The following is an 18,769-nucleotide window of genomic DNA, read 5'->3' as shown; positions in this document are numbered from 1 at the left end:
ATTTTTGATTAGTGTCTTCAATCTCTTCATATCCACAGCTCTATGTAAAGTTAAACTGCATCTGATTATCCCAATTGACCAGGTATTTCACTCAGAAATAGCAGAATAACAGTCTCTGTCCTGTTGTTTGGATTGTGGACAGAGTAACATTATTTGTCAAATAATAACTACCAGGGATGATCACAGCTACACTTGTTTTACTGAAATTCAAATAAAACTTTACAGGACACAGCGTAAACAAATTATCCAGTGCACTGAGTGAAAAACCTGGTAAACAACATATTGTTCTGGGTTGAAGTTTACATGAGGACATTGGCGCGTGTGTCTGGCAGTCGCAGGCCCACCAGGCCGCCGCCAACCAACACGGTTGATGCCAGCAGGATGGGGATCGCCTTGGTGATGCCAACCAGTGAGCCAAAGATCAGGTTGCCCATCACCGCTGCCAGCTTGCACATGGCATTACAGAAACCAAAGCCTGTGCCCCTGGAAAACAAAAACACAAGGACACAAGGAAGATATAGAGGAGGGCGGAGCATGTGCAGCAGTGTGTTTGTGTCATTTCATTTTTGGATAATGATTTTTTTGTAATTCAAATTTAGATTTTTACAGTACAGATGATATATACAGAGAGGATCACCTACCAATAACAACTTAACAAACATGACACTAGGGTTGTTAAGCCATTCATTAACAAATATAACTTTAAGATTAACTTCAACTTCAACTTAAATTTAACTTATATACTATTGTAGCTATAGAAGGATGTTCTCACCATCTGTGGGTTTGTTTGACTAGGAAATAACACAAAAACAACTGAATGGTTTTTCACCAAACTAAGTGGAACGATGGGACATAGACTAAGGAATCAGGAATCTAAAATGTTTTAATGGCCAGCCCAAATTCAGATCTGCTGAATGTCACCCTGCTTTTCTGGAATCTATGTCATATTTTTAAAATGATAACCCAGAATCGGTGACTGAATAAATGTGAGAATATGACAAATTAGCAATGTAGTTTCATACCAAAACTGAACCCATGAGATGTGGTCTGGCTTTGACAGAGGATAATAGGAGCCGTTTTCAGTCCAGAATACTATACACATTTCAAAAATAAAATAATTGTATACTGAGATTTTAACACCCCACTTATAATGAGAATATAGCTGGGATGAGAACAATCTGTCAGCGGGTCAGATGAGGGACGTAAATAATCTGAACCTTCACCCATTATCATCGGAGGTTTTAGGATATTGACAAGGAATGAAACCATTTATGAGTCACACAACTAGACATGTTTCTTTAAGTAGTGACTTTAGTTCAAACAAAGGTCAAAGAGCAAGTTCAAGTCATCGAGAAAAGATCCAGAGATGAATAAAATACAGTTTTGCTTCTGAGTTTCCGATTTTTTCTGGAAAGCAGAATATATGAAAGACTTATCTAACCCGATCTAATTTTTCTTTCTAGTATCTATTTTTTTTTAAAGATTATTTTTTGGGATTTTATGCTTTTATTGATAGTTTTTAGAGACAGAGTTGAAATGGGGCAGAGAGGGGAGTGACATGCAGAGAACGACCGCGGGCTGGAATCGAACCCGGGTCCGCTGCTGGCCGAGGCCCATGGGGGGGACGCCCTACCAACCGAGCTAAGGGCGCCCCCTTTTCTAGTATCTTTAACTAAGTTTTGTTTGCAGCACTCACCTCCTGTCTGTTGGGTACAGCTCGGCGGTGACCACATCCAGGGAGTTCCAGGCAGAGATGCTGAGGCCGTTATAAAGACAGAGCATGAAGATCATCATCGACTCACTGGTTCCGAACCACAGGAAGAAGCAGCTGATGCCTGACAGCACCATGGAGCCTCCTGCAGGGGGCAACACAGCACACCTTTTTACACCTCAGACCCAAAATGGCCTCATTTGCGTCACTAGAGGTCACTGCAGGTGCAGCACAAAGGCCAACGTCACAAGGAGTCGAGACATTTTGCAAGAGAAACGGCTGCTTTCCATAAGGTCAAACAGAACATCTGAGCAGCCCTCACGGACAAGGGAGGATGTTATGTCATACCTAACATGCTGAGGCGCCCTATTTTATCCATGAGGAGAGCAGAGACGATGTTTCCGGGCAGCACAGCCAGAGTTCCCAGGAAGTTGACGAAGTACACCCAGTAGGCGCTGTAATCATCCTCAAATGTCATCTGACACCCCGTCTTGTTGTGGTGGAAGGAGCTGTTGATCACCTCTGAGTTTGTTAGTTTGGCATCGTCAATATCTGTAAATGTGAGAGGACATAATTCAGTCTTCAAACTGTTAATAAAGAAAGATTATGTCTGCCTGGCATAAAAAAAATATCTCAAGGAACTAAATTCACCATCTCCAGGTTGCTGAGGATTTTTTTTAATGTAAGAAACTTGATTTTCATTAATTGTTTGATAGTGTTTAGTGATTTATTGAATTTGTTAAGAATCAGAAGTTGGAGACCACAATGAAAGTCATCTGATTAGGTTGAATAGAATCTTGCACTTGATTTGTGGATGTGGTTGACACATATAAAACCTTTCGACTGTAAATATAGGGAAGTCATGTATAATGCTGTCATTTTTTACATTTTATAAAGGTATAAAGGGCTCTCTTCTTAAGTAGAATTGGCATATTAATAAAGCTGCATGAATGAGAATACATTCTGCTCTCATTACACACTCCTCCCTCTCTCATTCTGTTTCTCCTCATTTCTCTTTCTCCTCTGCTCTCAAGAGACGCATGGCTGGGGGGCAAAGAGACCTCATTTCCCATGGGGCATTACCAGAAACCTAACGGTGCCCTTACTGTTTCCATGTTCAGCCCTTTCCCATCAGTGCAGAAGGGAACTGTTTTTCCACCCTCCGCTCCCACAAGGTCTGACTCAGCTCCAGTTCTCTCAGAACATTTAAAATGCCTCTGCCGCCTTTTCCTGTTCTTCCTGCTTGTGTTGTTGATGGATTGCACTTTAATATCATAGCTGTGGTTTTGGCAAGGGAAGATTCAATGTTTCAGATTCTGCTGCAGATGCCCTGGTTCTGAAGTTTTTATCAAAACAACAACCCAACATACTGTGATGAATTATTCAGGTGAGCAAGGAAATCTCCCTTTAGGACTTAAATACCTCACTGTCTTGAATTTATGTGAACATCTTAAACATCTGCTACAACACGTGAGTCCAGGAGCCTTTTTGTGGTTAGAAAATGCTTTGCAGCCCAGCCTGGTTCAGTTTCTTTGTTAACTACACTCACATGAGTTCAGAGAGGCAATCTGTGCAGGGGCACACAGGTTAAGCAGTAATTTAGTCACATAAAGCAAAGCCATAAACGCTCAAATCCATTCCTTCTTCCCGAAGCCAGAAGCTTGGACATTAGACCTAAAATGAACTGTCTGAAAAATACAGAGAGGCTGATTGAAACTTATGTGTAGGGCACCGATAGCATAATGGGATTTTTTCTGGGAAGGAAACACCTCGGCTGTGAGAGCTATGTGCAGGGGAGGAGTACTCACCCGTGTTGTAAAAGAACGAGTCGATAAAGGTGCAGTTTTTGAAGAAGGATCCGACAGAGGAAACATCTTCAAAATAGCAGTTGAGGAAAGAGGAGTCGATGAATGTGACCGCCTTGAACTTCATACCGATAAACCTGGGAAGAGATGAAGACGAAAGGGGATGAAACAAAATCTAAGAAACGAATAAAGCAGGATCAGAAGGGATTGGTCACATATACCTCTGATGAGGGAAATTTAGAGGAACTTTTTTTTTGTATTTCTAAGGGACACTGGTTAACTTTTACAAGGACATATTGCACACAACATTTATCTGACAGCTGTAGTTACTAATTAATTTACAGAGAATAAGATTAAATATGATCTTCCCAATTATGATGCATCATCATAGATTCAGCTTTTACATGACATAAAGCAATCGACTATTGCGTAAAAAATACAACTTTTAAGGACACATGCTATGTTCATATTCAGGTGGATAATTTTTATTTGTGTTATTACTTCAAGGTTCATTGTGTAAAATTTAGTGACATAGAGTGGTGAATTTTCATGATGCAGCTGAATACCCCTCACCTCACCCTCCCCTTCCAAACATGAAAGAGAACCTATGGTAGACTTCAGTTGTTATAAAAACTCAAAAGGTGTAATCAGTGTCCAGATGTAATTATAAAGTATTTAAATATAAAGGGCCCATTCTAGGGTAAAGAAAAACAGCATTCATACAATTTACATGCAAAACACTAGTGACTACATCACTAGGGTTATTTTGAGTTCAATTTCTGCCCTTTAAATTCTGGGCTTTTACATGTAACTGAGTAGTTTTACAGATGACTTCTTCATCACCTCTGGTCCATCCTTTAGCATGTATAATATGAGAGGGCTGCTGTGCACACTTTTCATGATATTGGCCCTGATTTAATCTGTTAATAAACATGCATTCTAGTCTCCAGTGGGTATTGGAAAAGAACAAATACAGCATATCGACGAATCTCCTCTGTGGCCTTTGTGTAAGTGAGAACTATAATCAGGAGGAGAACGAACAGTGTTTGTGTGTGTGTGTGTGTGTGTGTGTGTATATTGAAGAGACAGAGAGAGAGAGATAGAGAGAGAGAAGGAAAGAGAGAGACAAGCCATTTAATTTCCTGGTGTTGAGGCAGATAAAGGAGGCAGGATAAATATTTCAAGCAGTGCTGTTTTGTTTGTGGGAATGACTATCCCACAAAGAGGCTTTTTAAAAAATCTAATCAGAAGTCAGTTTGCACCCGCACTGTTTCTTTTACCTGTCGTTTAGAAAGACAGAGTTCCTGTGGATCTGGTTTTCCAGGGTGAAGTTGAAGGTGAAGTCTTCAATGCGTTCGTTGTTGTGAACCTTCACTCTGGAGGCGTAGTCATCAGCCTGAAGATGCTTGATGACATCCGGGAACCACACAGACAGCCCGTAGTACCTGGACACAACAACAGCCCTCGGGAGTAAACACGTTGTCATGGTCTTCCAGCTTCTGCTTACCGTGGATTCATCATCATGATGGAAGATGCAGTGATTTATTTGTGCTTGACTGCTTTTTTGTGATTGAATTTGATTTCTAATGAATTTTTAAGACACAATATCTCAATTTTACAAACAGATAAACTCCCAGCCTGAACTTTAAGTCAAATATTTGAGTCTGCTTGTATGTATCTTATGTGTTAGTATGTCACAAAACCAGTTTAGCATTTACTTATAAGTATATGATGGTAAGTACACATATTATTTATACATTATATATTACAATAACGTGTAGAAGCAGAGTCGCTTGGTTTTACCAAAGGTTAATTGCACCAGTGTGTGACCATTTTATATAAATGTTCTGCTAAAAGTTCAAGTGAATTTGTATATATGTGTGTGTGTGTGTGTGTGTGTGCTTGTACACCAAAAAACTTTAAAACGCAGAATTCAGTGACAAACCTACCCACAGTGTAATTGTGCTGTGGTGTAGGCCTACATCTGCACAGGACAAAGGGTAAAGGTGGTGTCACAGGTGCAGGTTGTTTATATGTATTTTCAGGCTATAGAAATCAGGCAAAGAGACCTGATTTCTCAGAAAGTAAGGGATTAAATGATATTGGAGTTTATAACAGTAGTAAAAAAACTTAGCGTCTAAACAGCGCCTCTCTTTCTAATCTCACTTCTCAGCAGTCATGTGTCATATGTGAGAGAGCATCTGTGCTGAGAACTTCCTTGAAAGCAGTGGTGACTCTGCTGAGTCTCACCCCAGGAAGCATTCAATAACACCAATGTGAAGTGGAGCAGTAGAGCTGGAGGTGATGTTGAAGACTCTGCAGAAGGATTCTTACCCAAAAGACAGAGTAAACCAAACTGCAGCCAGTTTGATGGTGTTGTCTCTCACTGGGTAGTCGAAGCATCTCATAAAAGTCAACCAGATCTAATTTCAGAGGGAAAAAACAGAATAAAAATCTTCACTTCTATAAAAGCTAATTATAAAACCTAGGTTTCCGAACTAGGGCAAAGACAAATCAGCGTTGTACCCCTCTGAGCTCGGTCTTGATCTTGAAGAGGACCTTGAGCGCAGGGTTGGCTGACACATCCTGCATCTCCACCAGCTCGTCCAACTGTTTGGGGATTTTTATCCTGTTCACCTGCAGGGGGAGACACAAATCTGTCACCTGCCGATTGCACTGCAGCAGGCGGGAGGGTTGCCAAGTGTGGGGAGGCCAGTGTACTTACAGTGAAGACTCTCTCCGGTTCTCCTCGGGCACGCATGTTAGTGTCATGGATCTGTTTGAGCACCATCCAGGCCTCGTCGTGTTTACCCATCTAGGAGACAGTCAAGTTGAACATGTGATGCTCACACAAATGCACATTGCATATATTAGGATTTCCCCTTTCATCCTCAAGTGACTTTACAGTGACGTGTTTACAGAAAAATAAAACAGCACTCCCCAAATCAACTCTGAGGATGAGAAAATTAAGTTTTATATTATCATAACTCAAAGCTATGGGTTACAACTGGTAAAGCCTAAAAAAAATTATATTCTTGGAAGACTGACGCCCATGAAAACTTGTCGGGAGAAGTATTAGTATTTTCTGTTTGCAATGTACTATTTAATAACTTTATTTGCAGAGCAAGTGGTACACAACAAGAAAACAAATGACCAAAGTAGAGAAGGATGCACATGAATAATAATGTAATATAAAAGAGATACAAAAAAGTAAAAGAACATAGCCTCGAGCCCTGAGTAAATTCAGGATTATGCCTTCTGAAAAAAGTATGTTTTTAGCTAAGACATCGTCTCAGACACTGTCTCAGACACCCTTATTACCTCAGGCATTTTCTCCCTGAGCTTTGGGGGCCTGAAGTATCAACAACTATCACAGATTCACTTTGATTCTTAAGAACACTTTGTAAGATCTGAGGTTACAATGACGAGGACAATTTTGGAGAGCTTCATGGAACCTTTATTAGCAAATGGACACCAAAAGATAATTATGTCTTCAGGAAGAATCATAAATCTGAGGGGAGATTTGGAAACTAAGGGTTTTAAAGTCCCTCAAGCAGCTCAGCTTTACGCACAGTGTTGTTAATCAGGCCAAGTCAGCAGGCAAATGTACAGTGGCTAAACTCCCATTGTTTTAAACACCAGTGTTTTTATTGCCTTGCATCTCTCCATCCATGCTTTTTCACATCTCTTGCCCACCCTGTCCTGGGCGTTTGTACACAGGTTAACAACCCCGCCTTAATGCAACGATGCAGTCTATAAATATACAACACATTACATCAAGGAAATGCATTTCGACATAACGAAATAAAATGCAGCGCCAATAACTCTGCTGGCATTAATATTCCCCCCAAACATTTTTTTACATTGTCTGATGTCCACGAGAATTATTACCTTGATGAAGGAGGTAATCTTTTCACCCGTGTCTGTTTATTGATTTGTTTGTTGGTGTATTTTCAGGCAAAATTAAGCAAAAACAATGAAACGGATTTCCACCAAACATGGTGAAGGGAAGAAGCCACCAAATTTGTTGAGGATGCAGATTAACGAGCAGATCCAGGAAAAAATTTCTTACTTTTATTAACATAGGTCATTTTGACGAATGATATGCAAGGGTACAATTTGGAGCAGATTTTAATATTCTAATAGGAAGATAGACCTTTTTCAGCCACTGTACTTTAAAATGATGGCTGAAAACCTGCAGCTACCACTTATGTGTAGCTGAGATATTGTGGGTCATATACGGCTGAGGTATGCGCTCTACTGAGTGCCATTCTAGTTATAACTGTCATTAAGAGAAATGGTGGTGCCACCACAATAAACTGTCTCTTTCTCTCTCTCTCTTACCTCCAGGTAGAAGCGGGGGCTCTCAGGCATAAAAGTGAGAGCGACCACTGCAGAGACACACGGCAGCGCACACACCACCACAAACACTCTCCAGCTGTGGAACTGGTAGGCTGAACCCATGCTGAAACTCCAGCCTGCACAAAAAAACAGTCACAAAGAAGAACATAAATCATCAGAAATAATGATGGTGGATGTCATCAGGTTACTGTTTGATGTTTGCTAGTCATGCCAGGGCGGGCAGAGGAGGTTGGTTAGGTGATGACATGACTGATATATTCAGGTGAAGTTGGTTTCTGGTATATTGGTCTGTATATGAGGATTAAAGGCATAGTTCACCACAAAATGTAAATTCATTCATTATCTACTCATTACTATGCCGATGGGGGGGGGGGGCGGGTGAAGTGATTGAGTCCACAAAACACTTTTAGGAGTCGCAGGGGTAAACAGTGTTGCAGCCATATCCAATACAATTTAATTAAATGGCAATCACTTCTTCAAACGTAAAATAACAAACAGAAGATGCCTCCATACTGCTCCTGTGATGTCATCCAAGTGTCCATAAGCCCCAAAATTGAAATGTGAGTCGAAAACAGCATCATGTGCTGCATGTTTCAGCCTAAATGTCTGCTGTACTACAGCGAGAACTCGCGGTAGCTGCAGCTGATACAATTTTCACGAGTTCTCGTGAGATGATATCAGCGAGAACTTGTGAGTTTGAGCAATACTCGTCTCATGCCCTCAACCACAGGAGCAGTATGGAGGCATTTTATGTTTTTGTTCAGTTTTTTTCTTACATTTGAAGAAGAGTTCAATAGGATTTGGCTACAACGGAAACTCCAAATGTCTTTGGTGGAGTCAAACACTTCACCATCCCCTCCATTGGCATAAGTACGTAAGTAGTAAGTACTTTAGATAATAATTTAATTTAAATTTTAAAGCCTAAATTTGAACCTTTCAGCACCATGGAGAGCGACACATAGAGAGAAGCTCTGTTGCATTCAAGGGTTAAATCCTAAAATAAAGTTCCAAGATGGTCCGTCCAAAAATACCCTCATAGAAAAAAGCCCATAGATGCACTGTATGAATGTGTGTGTGAACGTGTGAATGGCAGTAAACTGTACTGTAAAGTGCTATGATGATCACGGGGCATCAAAAGAAAAATATGACGAATATTAACAAGCCCTCTACACTATATGCTTCAGTTGTTGAAGTTAAACATCAGAATTAATATCATAAACTCAGGCTCTGTCTACATTAAAGCTGGTATTTTTTAAACAGCTATTTACCCCTCAGTTAAAAGTCTCCCTCCACTTAAAAATATCTCCATCCACACAAGGACTCAAAAATGACTACAAACGACCAAACAAACAATGCGGTCCAGTAGGTGGCGATAAAGTCTACATCAATGATGCGTCAAATACCAGGGAAGAACGCTGTGGCCAAAGTCATAATTGGCGAGGAGGATTCCTGTGAATGTCAGTAATGTGGTGCAGTGATGCTAAATTTAGCTGCTAACTTGGAATTTCACCTTGCAGTGCAAACCAAACAGAGAGAAATCACCATATAGCACAAATTGCTGTTGTTGTTCCTGGCACATGTTCATATAACAAAGCAGCAGTTGGGTTGCATGAATGTGAAGTAAGCTATGGCACCATTGTTTTACATGTGCACTCGCATACACAGAATCCTGGAGTTGTTTTAATTCTTTACTTTGGAGGGCATTTGTCAAATTCTCCATCTTTGTGACAAAACACAGTTTGCATGTGGCTCAGGCGCAGAGAAAATAAAATTTGTTTTGAAAATCCACATGAATGTAGACACAGCAAAGCTTTATGGCTGATACTCGTTATGGAATTTTCGGAGACACTGTCTCCTGTCCTATCTCTGGGGCATAGTGCAGCTGGATGTCGTGTGTTGGGGAAGTGCGAGAGCTTGGCGAAGGTCAAAGGCTTCACTCCCTAGATACGACAGATATGAGACTGCGTAAGCAGGTAATACTCTCTCCAGAACTATAACATATATTTGATTGTTTAGTAATTAGCAGACCCATAGATTAAATGATCTGTAGGGGTTGAAAGTTGGACTGCAGGAAAGCAGACTTCAGAATATGAGAGGACATCATGTACAGTTGTTGTATCAATGAATTCAGAGGGATCCTGAATGCTTTCATCACTGGTGAGTTGTCCATTGACCAGCAGGTTTTTCCACAACAATATTTGCAGATCATTTAAAATTTCATCGCAATTTTCTGAGAAAACTTTGATTATCGCAATTCCTATCTTGACTACAAAAGCTGCCTTTCATTTTTCCACACTATCACTAGAATCAGTGATCAAGGAATTCATCTGTGTGTGTGTGTGTCTGTACTCTTTTGGGGTGGGGGGGTTGTCTCAAGCGTGTACCAGTACAAACCTCATTAGGGGGATTATAGCTGTAATGGACTGGAGGTGACGGCTGAATGATTGAGATACTCAGCAAGATTTATGTCCCTACTCTACAGTAAGTGAGCACAACTGAGACACACTTGCACATAACACACAAACAAGCTGTCCTTGGCCATCGGTCAATGCTGTGGTTCAAATATTAAAGCACTATGCCTGCATGAATACACACACAGACACACACACATACATGTGCTTCTTCTACTTTTCTCCTCATCCTGCATCCTGAACATCTTACATTGCGACAGTGTCAAGTTCTCTGGACAATTTCATTTACCTGTAATTTTTTCAGTTCTGTATCTGTATCACCAGATTAACACTTTAAAAAGGACAAAATAACACACATGAAGACATACAGCCTGATACAGTTTTCGCACACACACACACGGACACACAGGCACACACACAGGCGTGCACACACACAGACACAGATATCTGGCCTTTGTCCACCAGTCAATGCAGAGAGCACTGCGGCGGAACCTATTACCCACACACCAGTGCATCTTGGAGAAAAAATGTGTTAAAACACTGGCATCTAATCAATTGACCTCAATTATGAGCCTGTGTCGGCACCCTCACACTCACTCACACACAAAAACAAAGTGTGTGAAGACACACACAAAGCCTGCAGATGGACACTTCTTTAGCACATCTTTTGTAAAACACAAATGTGCTTGTGAGCATCTGCACATATATTATTTTCCCCATGCAACAATACCTCTTTATCGTTCCGTTTGCTTCCAGTATTAGCTGAAGGAAAATATTCCCAAAAAGGGTAAATTATAATTTTGTTAAATACAGTATGGTATCACAATAAAAGGTTAGGGACAGTTTTCAAAGAAGCTACACTCAACCAAACAAAACTCTTGACAGTTTAGCCTATGGATTAGCCAGATAAACTATTTCACTGCTTATTCAATTCTTAAATGTGATTTTATTTTACTCCATTAACTGTTGTGTTTGTACTGGGAGGGAAACAGTTACAGAGATGAAGATGTCAAGACCTGAAAAAAGAAAAACCATCACAAGCACATATTAGTTCACTGAAACACCACGATATCATGATTGCCTAGACATGAGGAACAAGGGAATACAGTGTGAAAACGAGCACCTACTTTTAGAACAGTTCTGGTTCCGTAACTGAATTTCCCATTCATTTTCTCCATTGACGTTTCAGAAAATCCCTATTAACAGAGTTTAAAGCAAGGAACAGATCCGACCAGCTACGAGAGGAATTCTAGTTAAAAAAACATTTAGTTATTATTTATATAGCGCTTTTCTAGTCTTTATGACCACTCAAAGCGCTTTACATTACAGTTTCACATTCACCCATTCACACACACATTCATACAGTGCATCTACTTGCAGCACTTTTGTTATTCTATGGGGGGCCATTCGAAGTTCAGCATCTTGCCCAAGGACACTTCGGCATGCAGATGGTTCAGACTGGGGATCAAACCGCCGACCTTCAGGTTGGAGGACGACCACTCTACCCCTCAGCCACAGCCGCCCTTTCTTTCCCTTAACGTAACAACAAACTCCATTAGAGAAACTTCTTTATTACACCTGGGGATTGTGGGTAGTGTAGAACTTCTCCTTGACATCGCAAATGAAACATGTTTTTCTTTGGCCCGACTATAGAGGTTCACACTTTCCTTTACTTGGTGTAGTGAAGTTGAGTGTTGCTCTTGTGACTTTACCCTAGATCAGTGGTGGAATGTAACTGAGTATTATTTTTATTTCGTTACTGCACTTAAGTAAATTTGTAAGTATCTGTACTTTACTTAAGTAAAAATAATAGTGCATACTTTTAACTTTTACTCCGTTACATTTTTCAGCTATTATCTATACTTTTACTCCACTATATTTCTACAATATGTGTCGTTACTCATTACATTTTATGAACACAGTTTCGGGAAATATGGACTGCGTTGCTGTTTTGGAAGTTTAAACGCGCAAACACACACGTGTCCTTACAACACGAAAAGACGTTTAGAATTATGTTTATAATAATGACAACAAGTAACGAAATATAACCACAAACCTTATGCCTTTATCAACCAGGTGCTAAACAACTAAAAGGAATGCTTTTTCATGCAACAACGAGGCACACCTGCCATTTAGCGATCTTTTTCGTTTTTCAGGAACTACCTTTTCAAAATAAAAGTATAACATTCCTCCTTCCGTCTAAACCATTTCAAAAATATTCAGAAGATGAATATTTTGGCTGCCTGACCAATGGTCAAATTTTCATTTCAAGGTCCTTCATTTAAAATTCCTCATCCTAAAATCTGCCTTGTTCTGACCAGTTTTACAGTTGTTTTTCATGTTCCATGTTTCCATTTTTTACACGTTTACAATTAAATAAAAGATTTAAAGATATAACATGTTGTCTTTATTGGTTTGGCTTAATGGTAATAACTTTGCAGATAATCCCTGGTAGATAACTTGTCATCCGCAGAATTGTAAGATAGAGTGAACAGTATTACAGAGGGTAAGCACAATAAGTACACCAACCTTTCCAATAAACAAATGTTGTTGTTTATAATTATTACTAGTAGTGACATCTGTAGAGGCATGAGTATTACCAGTAGCTATATCTGCATTCTTTATCAAAATGGCACAGCCTAGACATTGAGAGACAACCCATTGCGTGAGTACTTTTACTTTTAATACTTAAGGTAAATTTAAAAGTAAGTACTTTTTACTTTTACTTAAGTATATATTTTCCTGGGTACTTTTACTTAAGTTCTAAACTTCAGTACTTCCTCCATCACTGCCCTAGATTAGAAAAGCACTTTTTTGAGGTGCTTAATCAACCTGTTGTCGAAACATAGTCCCCCTCTCAGAGGTATGTCCTGATCAGATGGTCCAGGAGCCAACGTTCATCACACGGCATCAGACCAACATGGCTCATCATCTCCTCTTCTCCGTCCCTTTGATACTTTTCCCTTTTTCCCGTCCTATTTGCTTTCTCTGGCCGCCTCCCTTTAGCCCTCTGCAGTATCCCCTCACCTTTCGATTATCACTGACTCAAGCCACATAAATCAAGCGCACTCCCCGCCGACCTCTCGATCTCTCTCTCTCTGCTCCTCTCCTCCTCGTCCACACCCCTCCGCGGCAGATTGATTTAATTTCGTTCATTTTGTTCTTATCCTCTGACACACACCTCCTCCCCTGTCTGTTATCCTCCCGCCCTTCCTCACGATGGTTTATGAGATTTGTTGTATCAGCCACTTTCTTTACTGCCTCAGACCTTGTCACTAAAACTCCAGGAAATAAACACAAACACTGATTATGCACATTATGTGTTGTGAACTGTGATTTTTTGAAGATTGCAGTACTGCTGCTGTAAGGTCTTGGTGATGGTGAAAAATCGTCAATATGGCTGAACAGTTGATCCTTCGTTCCTGCGTCAGAGAATGTCTTTCCTGCCCCCCCCCTTTACGACCAACTTTACTTTTAAAGGCCGTCACGCTCAGATTCACCATGAAGGCTGACATTCTGTTTGCTTTGCTGCTTTCATGCTGCCGCTATTGTCGGAGCTCGCTTTGTGTTTGAGTGCCCCCCCCGAGGATCATGATTTCTAAATTTAGATTTTTCTTTTCTCCTGCATTTTCTGTATCACGCAGAGATCCACATGAGCTTCGGTACAGCAGGGAGCATCATCAAGAGTAGAACCATCTACCATCTATTTGTAATAATGTTTAAACTAGTGATGCTAATGATTTCCTGACGGTGAGGAACTCGCTCAGTGTGGAACCTGGGTTTACCGGAGCTGAGAGCAGATGGACATTAAGTTACTTTGCTCTAATAGTACACTACTGCCGCAGAGCCCTTCGGAATTTGCCTGACAGGAATGGGCTGTTTGCTTGGCTGAATCTCTTTTTCTGAAACTGCAAAAGTGACCTATGACATGTCCTTTTTTCTACTGAAATTTGTCATCCATGTATTTCATAAAACATATTTGCTTTACTATTGTTCATGTGGGTGGCTCACATGTAAGTAAGTGTTGTTTTTTAGAAAAATAACAAGACACAATCTTCAGTCCCAATTCTGCTCGGTTTACAGCATTGCAGCAAAACAGAAAATAGTCGTTTTAGTCCTGTGGTGGACACTGCTTCTCGCCAGCGTATCACAGGGCCAACATACGGAGTCAGTTAAGAGTCTCCTGTGTGAGCCTTGTCTTTGGACTGTGGAAGGAGTACCCAGATTAAACCCAAGCAGACATGAGGAAGATGCAAACTCCACACAGATAGCCCTTGTGAGATAACATTGCTAACCAGTTTACCCCCATGCCGCCCTTTTCGTTTAATATAATATTCATAAATAGAGCAACTCAGGCTGAATAGCAGGTGTGCCAAGTGTTGGAGGCTGCAGGGGCTTCCAGAGAAGAGTTGAATGTGGCTCAACTGTTGCAGCAACGCAGGGTGACGTCATCATCAAATACACATTGCGCATACTATTGGTGTATTACTCATTTGTAATTCCTTTTCAATTTTAAGTATAAGCAAGGCTTAAATATCTGATAATTCTATAAACTGGACATCCTGCAGGTTTCATATTTCACCTGTAGATTACACACTATATCACAGCCCCCCCCACCCCATCTCACAAGCTGTTTCCTGTTTAAACCTCTTCTCTTCATTGTTATGTTCTATTATTGATAGAATTATGTGACTTGGCACTCACATCAGTGTTGTTTTGTTATGACTGGTGTATCAGGTTGGAGCTGTCACTCACCATAGTGTGGGATGATGGCCCAGGCCATGGCTGAGGCATAAATCCCTCCGATCATCCAGAACATGCAGAGCCAGCTCAGATGCTCTCCTCTCTTCTCCCGAGCCAACACCTCCGCAAAGTAAGAGAATACTATTGGAACAGCTCCCCCGATCCTGCAAAAATAGTTATAGTTATAATGAGCTATTTATGCTTCAGTTGCCATGGTTCCTTTAAACATGCAAAACAAGAAAGATTTATGGTCACATGAAATCATTGAAAGCCAATGATGATGAAGAAGATGATGAAGATGGAGAAGGATTTTGTCAATTTGCAATGAATGAACTCATTGTCCCATGTGACAAAATACTGTCAAATATATGACTTATGATTATGCCTCTTTGGGGATGTTAGAGTTCAACAGATTCCCACTACCCCTGAGAATGATGGCAACTGAGGCAAACTATTTGAAGAGTGATTGAAATCAGCAAAAAGAGATCAGTGTCGAAGTGGAAACCAGTTAAGTGGCAATTTATCTGAGCAACTGCATCCAAAAATATTGTGTGTTTAAGAGGATAAAACTGAATTTACCACATGTCCAAATCGCAACTAAATCTGCCACACACTTCCATGGGCAATTTACAATACACATGCCAGGTGTAAAGTCGATGAGATGAATGGTTCTCAAGATATGAGTTGCACATACTGACAGACGTTTATGGAATTGATAGTTACACATGTATTTCATTTTTCTTATATTGGATTTATGATGTGTTAGCCTTAATTAAAATTAGTTTGCGGCACCTTATCCTCTTAGGACATTAGGAACGACACGGAATGTGTGATTTGACAGAGAGGCACTTTGAGTCTCTCTTTTCTCGCCTTCACTGATTGTTGAGACAGCTCATGGTAGCAAAGTTAATGAGGTAAGGAAACGTTAATGAAACAAGCAGAATCTAAGCCCGTCTGGCGATAACACTCAATGCTGGGTCGTTTTTCTCTTAGACTGAGGCTGTAAAAAAAATGGAGACCCCGGCGTTTCCTTCGAAATCTGTTACTCTGTCACAAATGCCGCCACAGCTCCCAGGAGTATAGATCTGTTTATTCAGGCACATATTCTTAAAGGGATATGCGCAATCATAAATCTCTTTCACAATACAGATTGAAAATGAAGTGATGAAATAAAAGCTAAAGCTACTAATTAAAAATTTTAAGAAAAGGCATTGGTCGTTTTTTAGACGATAAGGTACAATGAGAGTCTTACTGGTTGCTTATACAAGTGTAACTAAACATGAATGAGCAAATAAGGTAACTTCCAGAATAAGTCGATTTAACTAATTGTATTGGAAACATGCTTGACTTGTGGTCTGTACTGATATGAATATTTAACACACACAAATAATTGTAGGAGTCTTTTTAACATTTACTTACTGGTTCTTTGTTTTGACAGCTCTCCCCAGCAGAGAGGTTTTAAACCACTCACACAAATGCCCTCAGGCCGACAACAGCACCCTCTGACTTTAATTTACATTTAGATCTTTTTACTGTTATCCAACCCTCATCCAAGCTTAAGTAATCACCATGTAGTCACATTAGAACAAAGTGTGTCCCATAATGATTTTTGTTCCATGTAATTGACTTTGTATTTACCTCAGCAGCCCTGACCTCTGCACTAGAGGTGACCTTTATAGGTCATAAATGAACAGGGATGTCAGATCACTAAGATTGGAGTGTGTGTCATTTATCAAGGATGTGGGCAGCCAAGCAGACCACACCAACGTTCAGCACCAGATGTTAATTTGCTGTGCTCAGCTCATTTCTGCAAACGTTCCTGTTTCGCCTTGTTCATTCTCCCCTCACTCAGGGGATGAGGATGTGCTGGTGCCAGGCAGTGACAGAACCCCCTTGTCATATGCTTTGACTTGTGAGGAGGGGAGACAGCAGAGGAAGGGGGGGACGGGGACTGATCAGGTCAGAGATGGAAAGTCCTCTGAGAGGCTACAGTCTCTGGAAGAAGGAGGAGGAGGAGGATGGGATGTAAAGTGGAACTATTGGGAAGACGAGGGAAAAAAAGGAAAAATGTAAAGTGGACTCACCCAAAACCAGAGACCATGCGGCAGACGAGGAACATGCTGTAGCCTTGAACAAAGGACGAGAGGAAGGCGAAGAAGCCGTTGACGGACAGGCATATGAGCAGGCACTGTTTACGGCCCAACTTGTCCGACAGGCCGCCCCAAAAAAAGGCTCCAAACATCATCCCCAGGTACACAATGCTACCTGGAGTAAGAGAGGCAGGAAGGGAGAGAGAGAGATGATCACAACCATCTGGAGTAAACGTTGCAGTCACGCTCATTTTTGCATTCCTCATTTAACAAATGTTAGATAACTAGACTCTGCATGACTGAGTTATTGTGTATTTTAAAGGCTGCTTGGGGCCTGTAAACCTGATTGAACGCTCAAATATGAAAACAAATTTTGAGAATGACCCCCTAAATGTAGTTATCAAAGTTAGGGTTAGCAAGTTGTTTTTGAAACACTTTTTGTTGTACAGTTCAGACTCTTAAAACCAGCGTTAACCACGTTTTTGAAATAGAAATAAGCTGCTAACACAACACTGTGATACCATAACATTTTTAATTGATTTGCCAAACTCCTAAGAAAACATTTTTTGCACTTCCAGCAGACATGTAGCTATCCATTTACCTCAGTTTTGATCTCCACCAACTAATGAGAGACATAATAAATTAAAGTTTAAAGCTAATGTAGCACAGTACCCCAGTTGTACATTATAGAAAACTAACCATTCACAAAAAGACATTAGGCAAAGTTGTGCATGAAATTTCTTGTTGTTATGTTGGATCACTCTGACAACTAGTGACACTGCAGATATCAGTGGTCCATTATTGCAGTGTGATTGGACACAAACACACATCACAAAATCAGCTGAAACTTTAAGCGGTGCTTACCAACAGCATCACTGAGCTCAGGCCGAAATTGGTTGTGTTATTTCCCGGCTATCGACAGAACACTGAGAGGTCCCCTAAAAAGTATGTCTCTATAAATAGCTGAGTTGGGATCGATGCGTTGAGTTTGGCTCGGAGCACTTCAACAGGCAACAACACTGCGGATCAACTCAACCGTGTTTAGACTGCATTGAGGGTATAGCTCTTTCATTTCCTTCTTCTAATTATGAAAGTCGATATGTCTGAGTTTGGATGAAATCTGCAGTCCATGGTAGACAGGATCAATATTTGATCGCAAACATTGTGGTTCTGTATTACATGATAGAAACTGCAGTGTAGCGGGATTGAGTTACAACACAACAGCTGCTGTTAGATCTCTTCACATGCACAATGTGCTTCAATAGATGTGTTTGCATTTCACTTATCTATTGACTGGTGACCTGCTGTCTGTAAAGCAAACAACTCTTGCGGAATAATCTAGATTTGACTCCAATTTAGTTCTTTCTGATTGAAATGAGTGTGTTTGGTAACTGATGTTTCATTAAGTGACCACAGGGGGAAACGGAGCAGCAGTTGAATTCGAAGCCCAGCTTTTAACGTCCAGGCATTTGTCTCGTGCTGCTGCTTGTCCACAGGAAGTCCGGGTCCTTTCTCTTACTGTCCCCGGGAACATCACAGCATAAAGGAAGGGCGTGGGGGGATGGTGCGGTCTGTCAGGCCAGCAAATGATCCACTTTACTCTCTACGTGTTAATAAAAATGCTAATTTTTGTGTAAGGGGAAGATG

General features: G+C 40.6%; 1 protein-coding gene across 1 annotated transcript in view; it reads right to left on the bottom strand.

The window, feature by feature from the left end:
* Positions 1 to 299: 299 nt before the first annotated feature.
* Positions 300 to 18,769, bottom strand: part of LOC128424920 (synaptic vesicle glycoprotein 2C) — a 38,440-nt gene continuing 19,970 nt past the window's right edge. Inside the window, exons 3-13 of the mRNA XM_053411365.1 lie at positions 17,117 to 17,297; positions 15,045 to 15,196; positions 7,861 to 7,994; positions 6,242 to 6,331; positions 6,043 to 6,153; positions 5,851 to 5,939; positions 4,797 to 4,961; positions 3,520 to 3,653; positions 2,060 to 2,263; positions 1,697 to 1,856; positions 300 to 483 (exon numbers count right to left, since the gene is read on the bottom strand). Of these exons, the coding sequence (XP_053267340.1) occupies positions 300 to 483; positions 1,697 to 1,856; positions 2,060 to 2,263; positions 3,520 to 3,653; positions 4,797 to 4,961; positions 5,851 to 5,939; positions 6,043 to 6,153; positions 6,242 to 6,331; positions 7,861 to 7,994; positions 15,045 to 15,196; positions 17,117 to 17,297 (1,604 nt within the window). The remainder of the gene's footprint in view (positions 484 to 1,696; positions 1,857 to 2,059; positions 2,264 to 3,519; positions 3,654 to 4,796; positions 4,962 to 5,850; positions 5,940 to 6,042; positions 6,154 to 6,241; positions 6,332 to 7,860; positions 7,995 to 15,044; positions 15,197 to 17,116; positions 17,298 to 18,769) is intronic.

This window comes from Pleuronectes platessa, chromosome 19 (genome assembly GCF_947347685.1).
Source record: "Pleuronectes platessa chromosome 19, fPlePla1.1, whole genome shotgun sequence".
NCBI lineage: Eukaryota > Metazoa > Chordata > Actinopteri > Pleuronectiformes > Pleuronectidae > Pleuronectes > Pleuronectes platessa.
The sequence above is the reverse complement of the archived record's forward strand: the minus strand, read 5'-3'. Positions and strand labels throughout refer to the sequence as shown.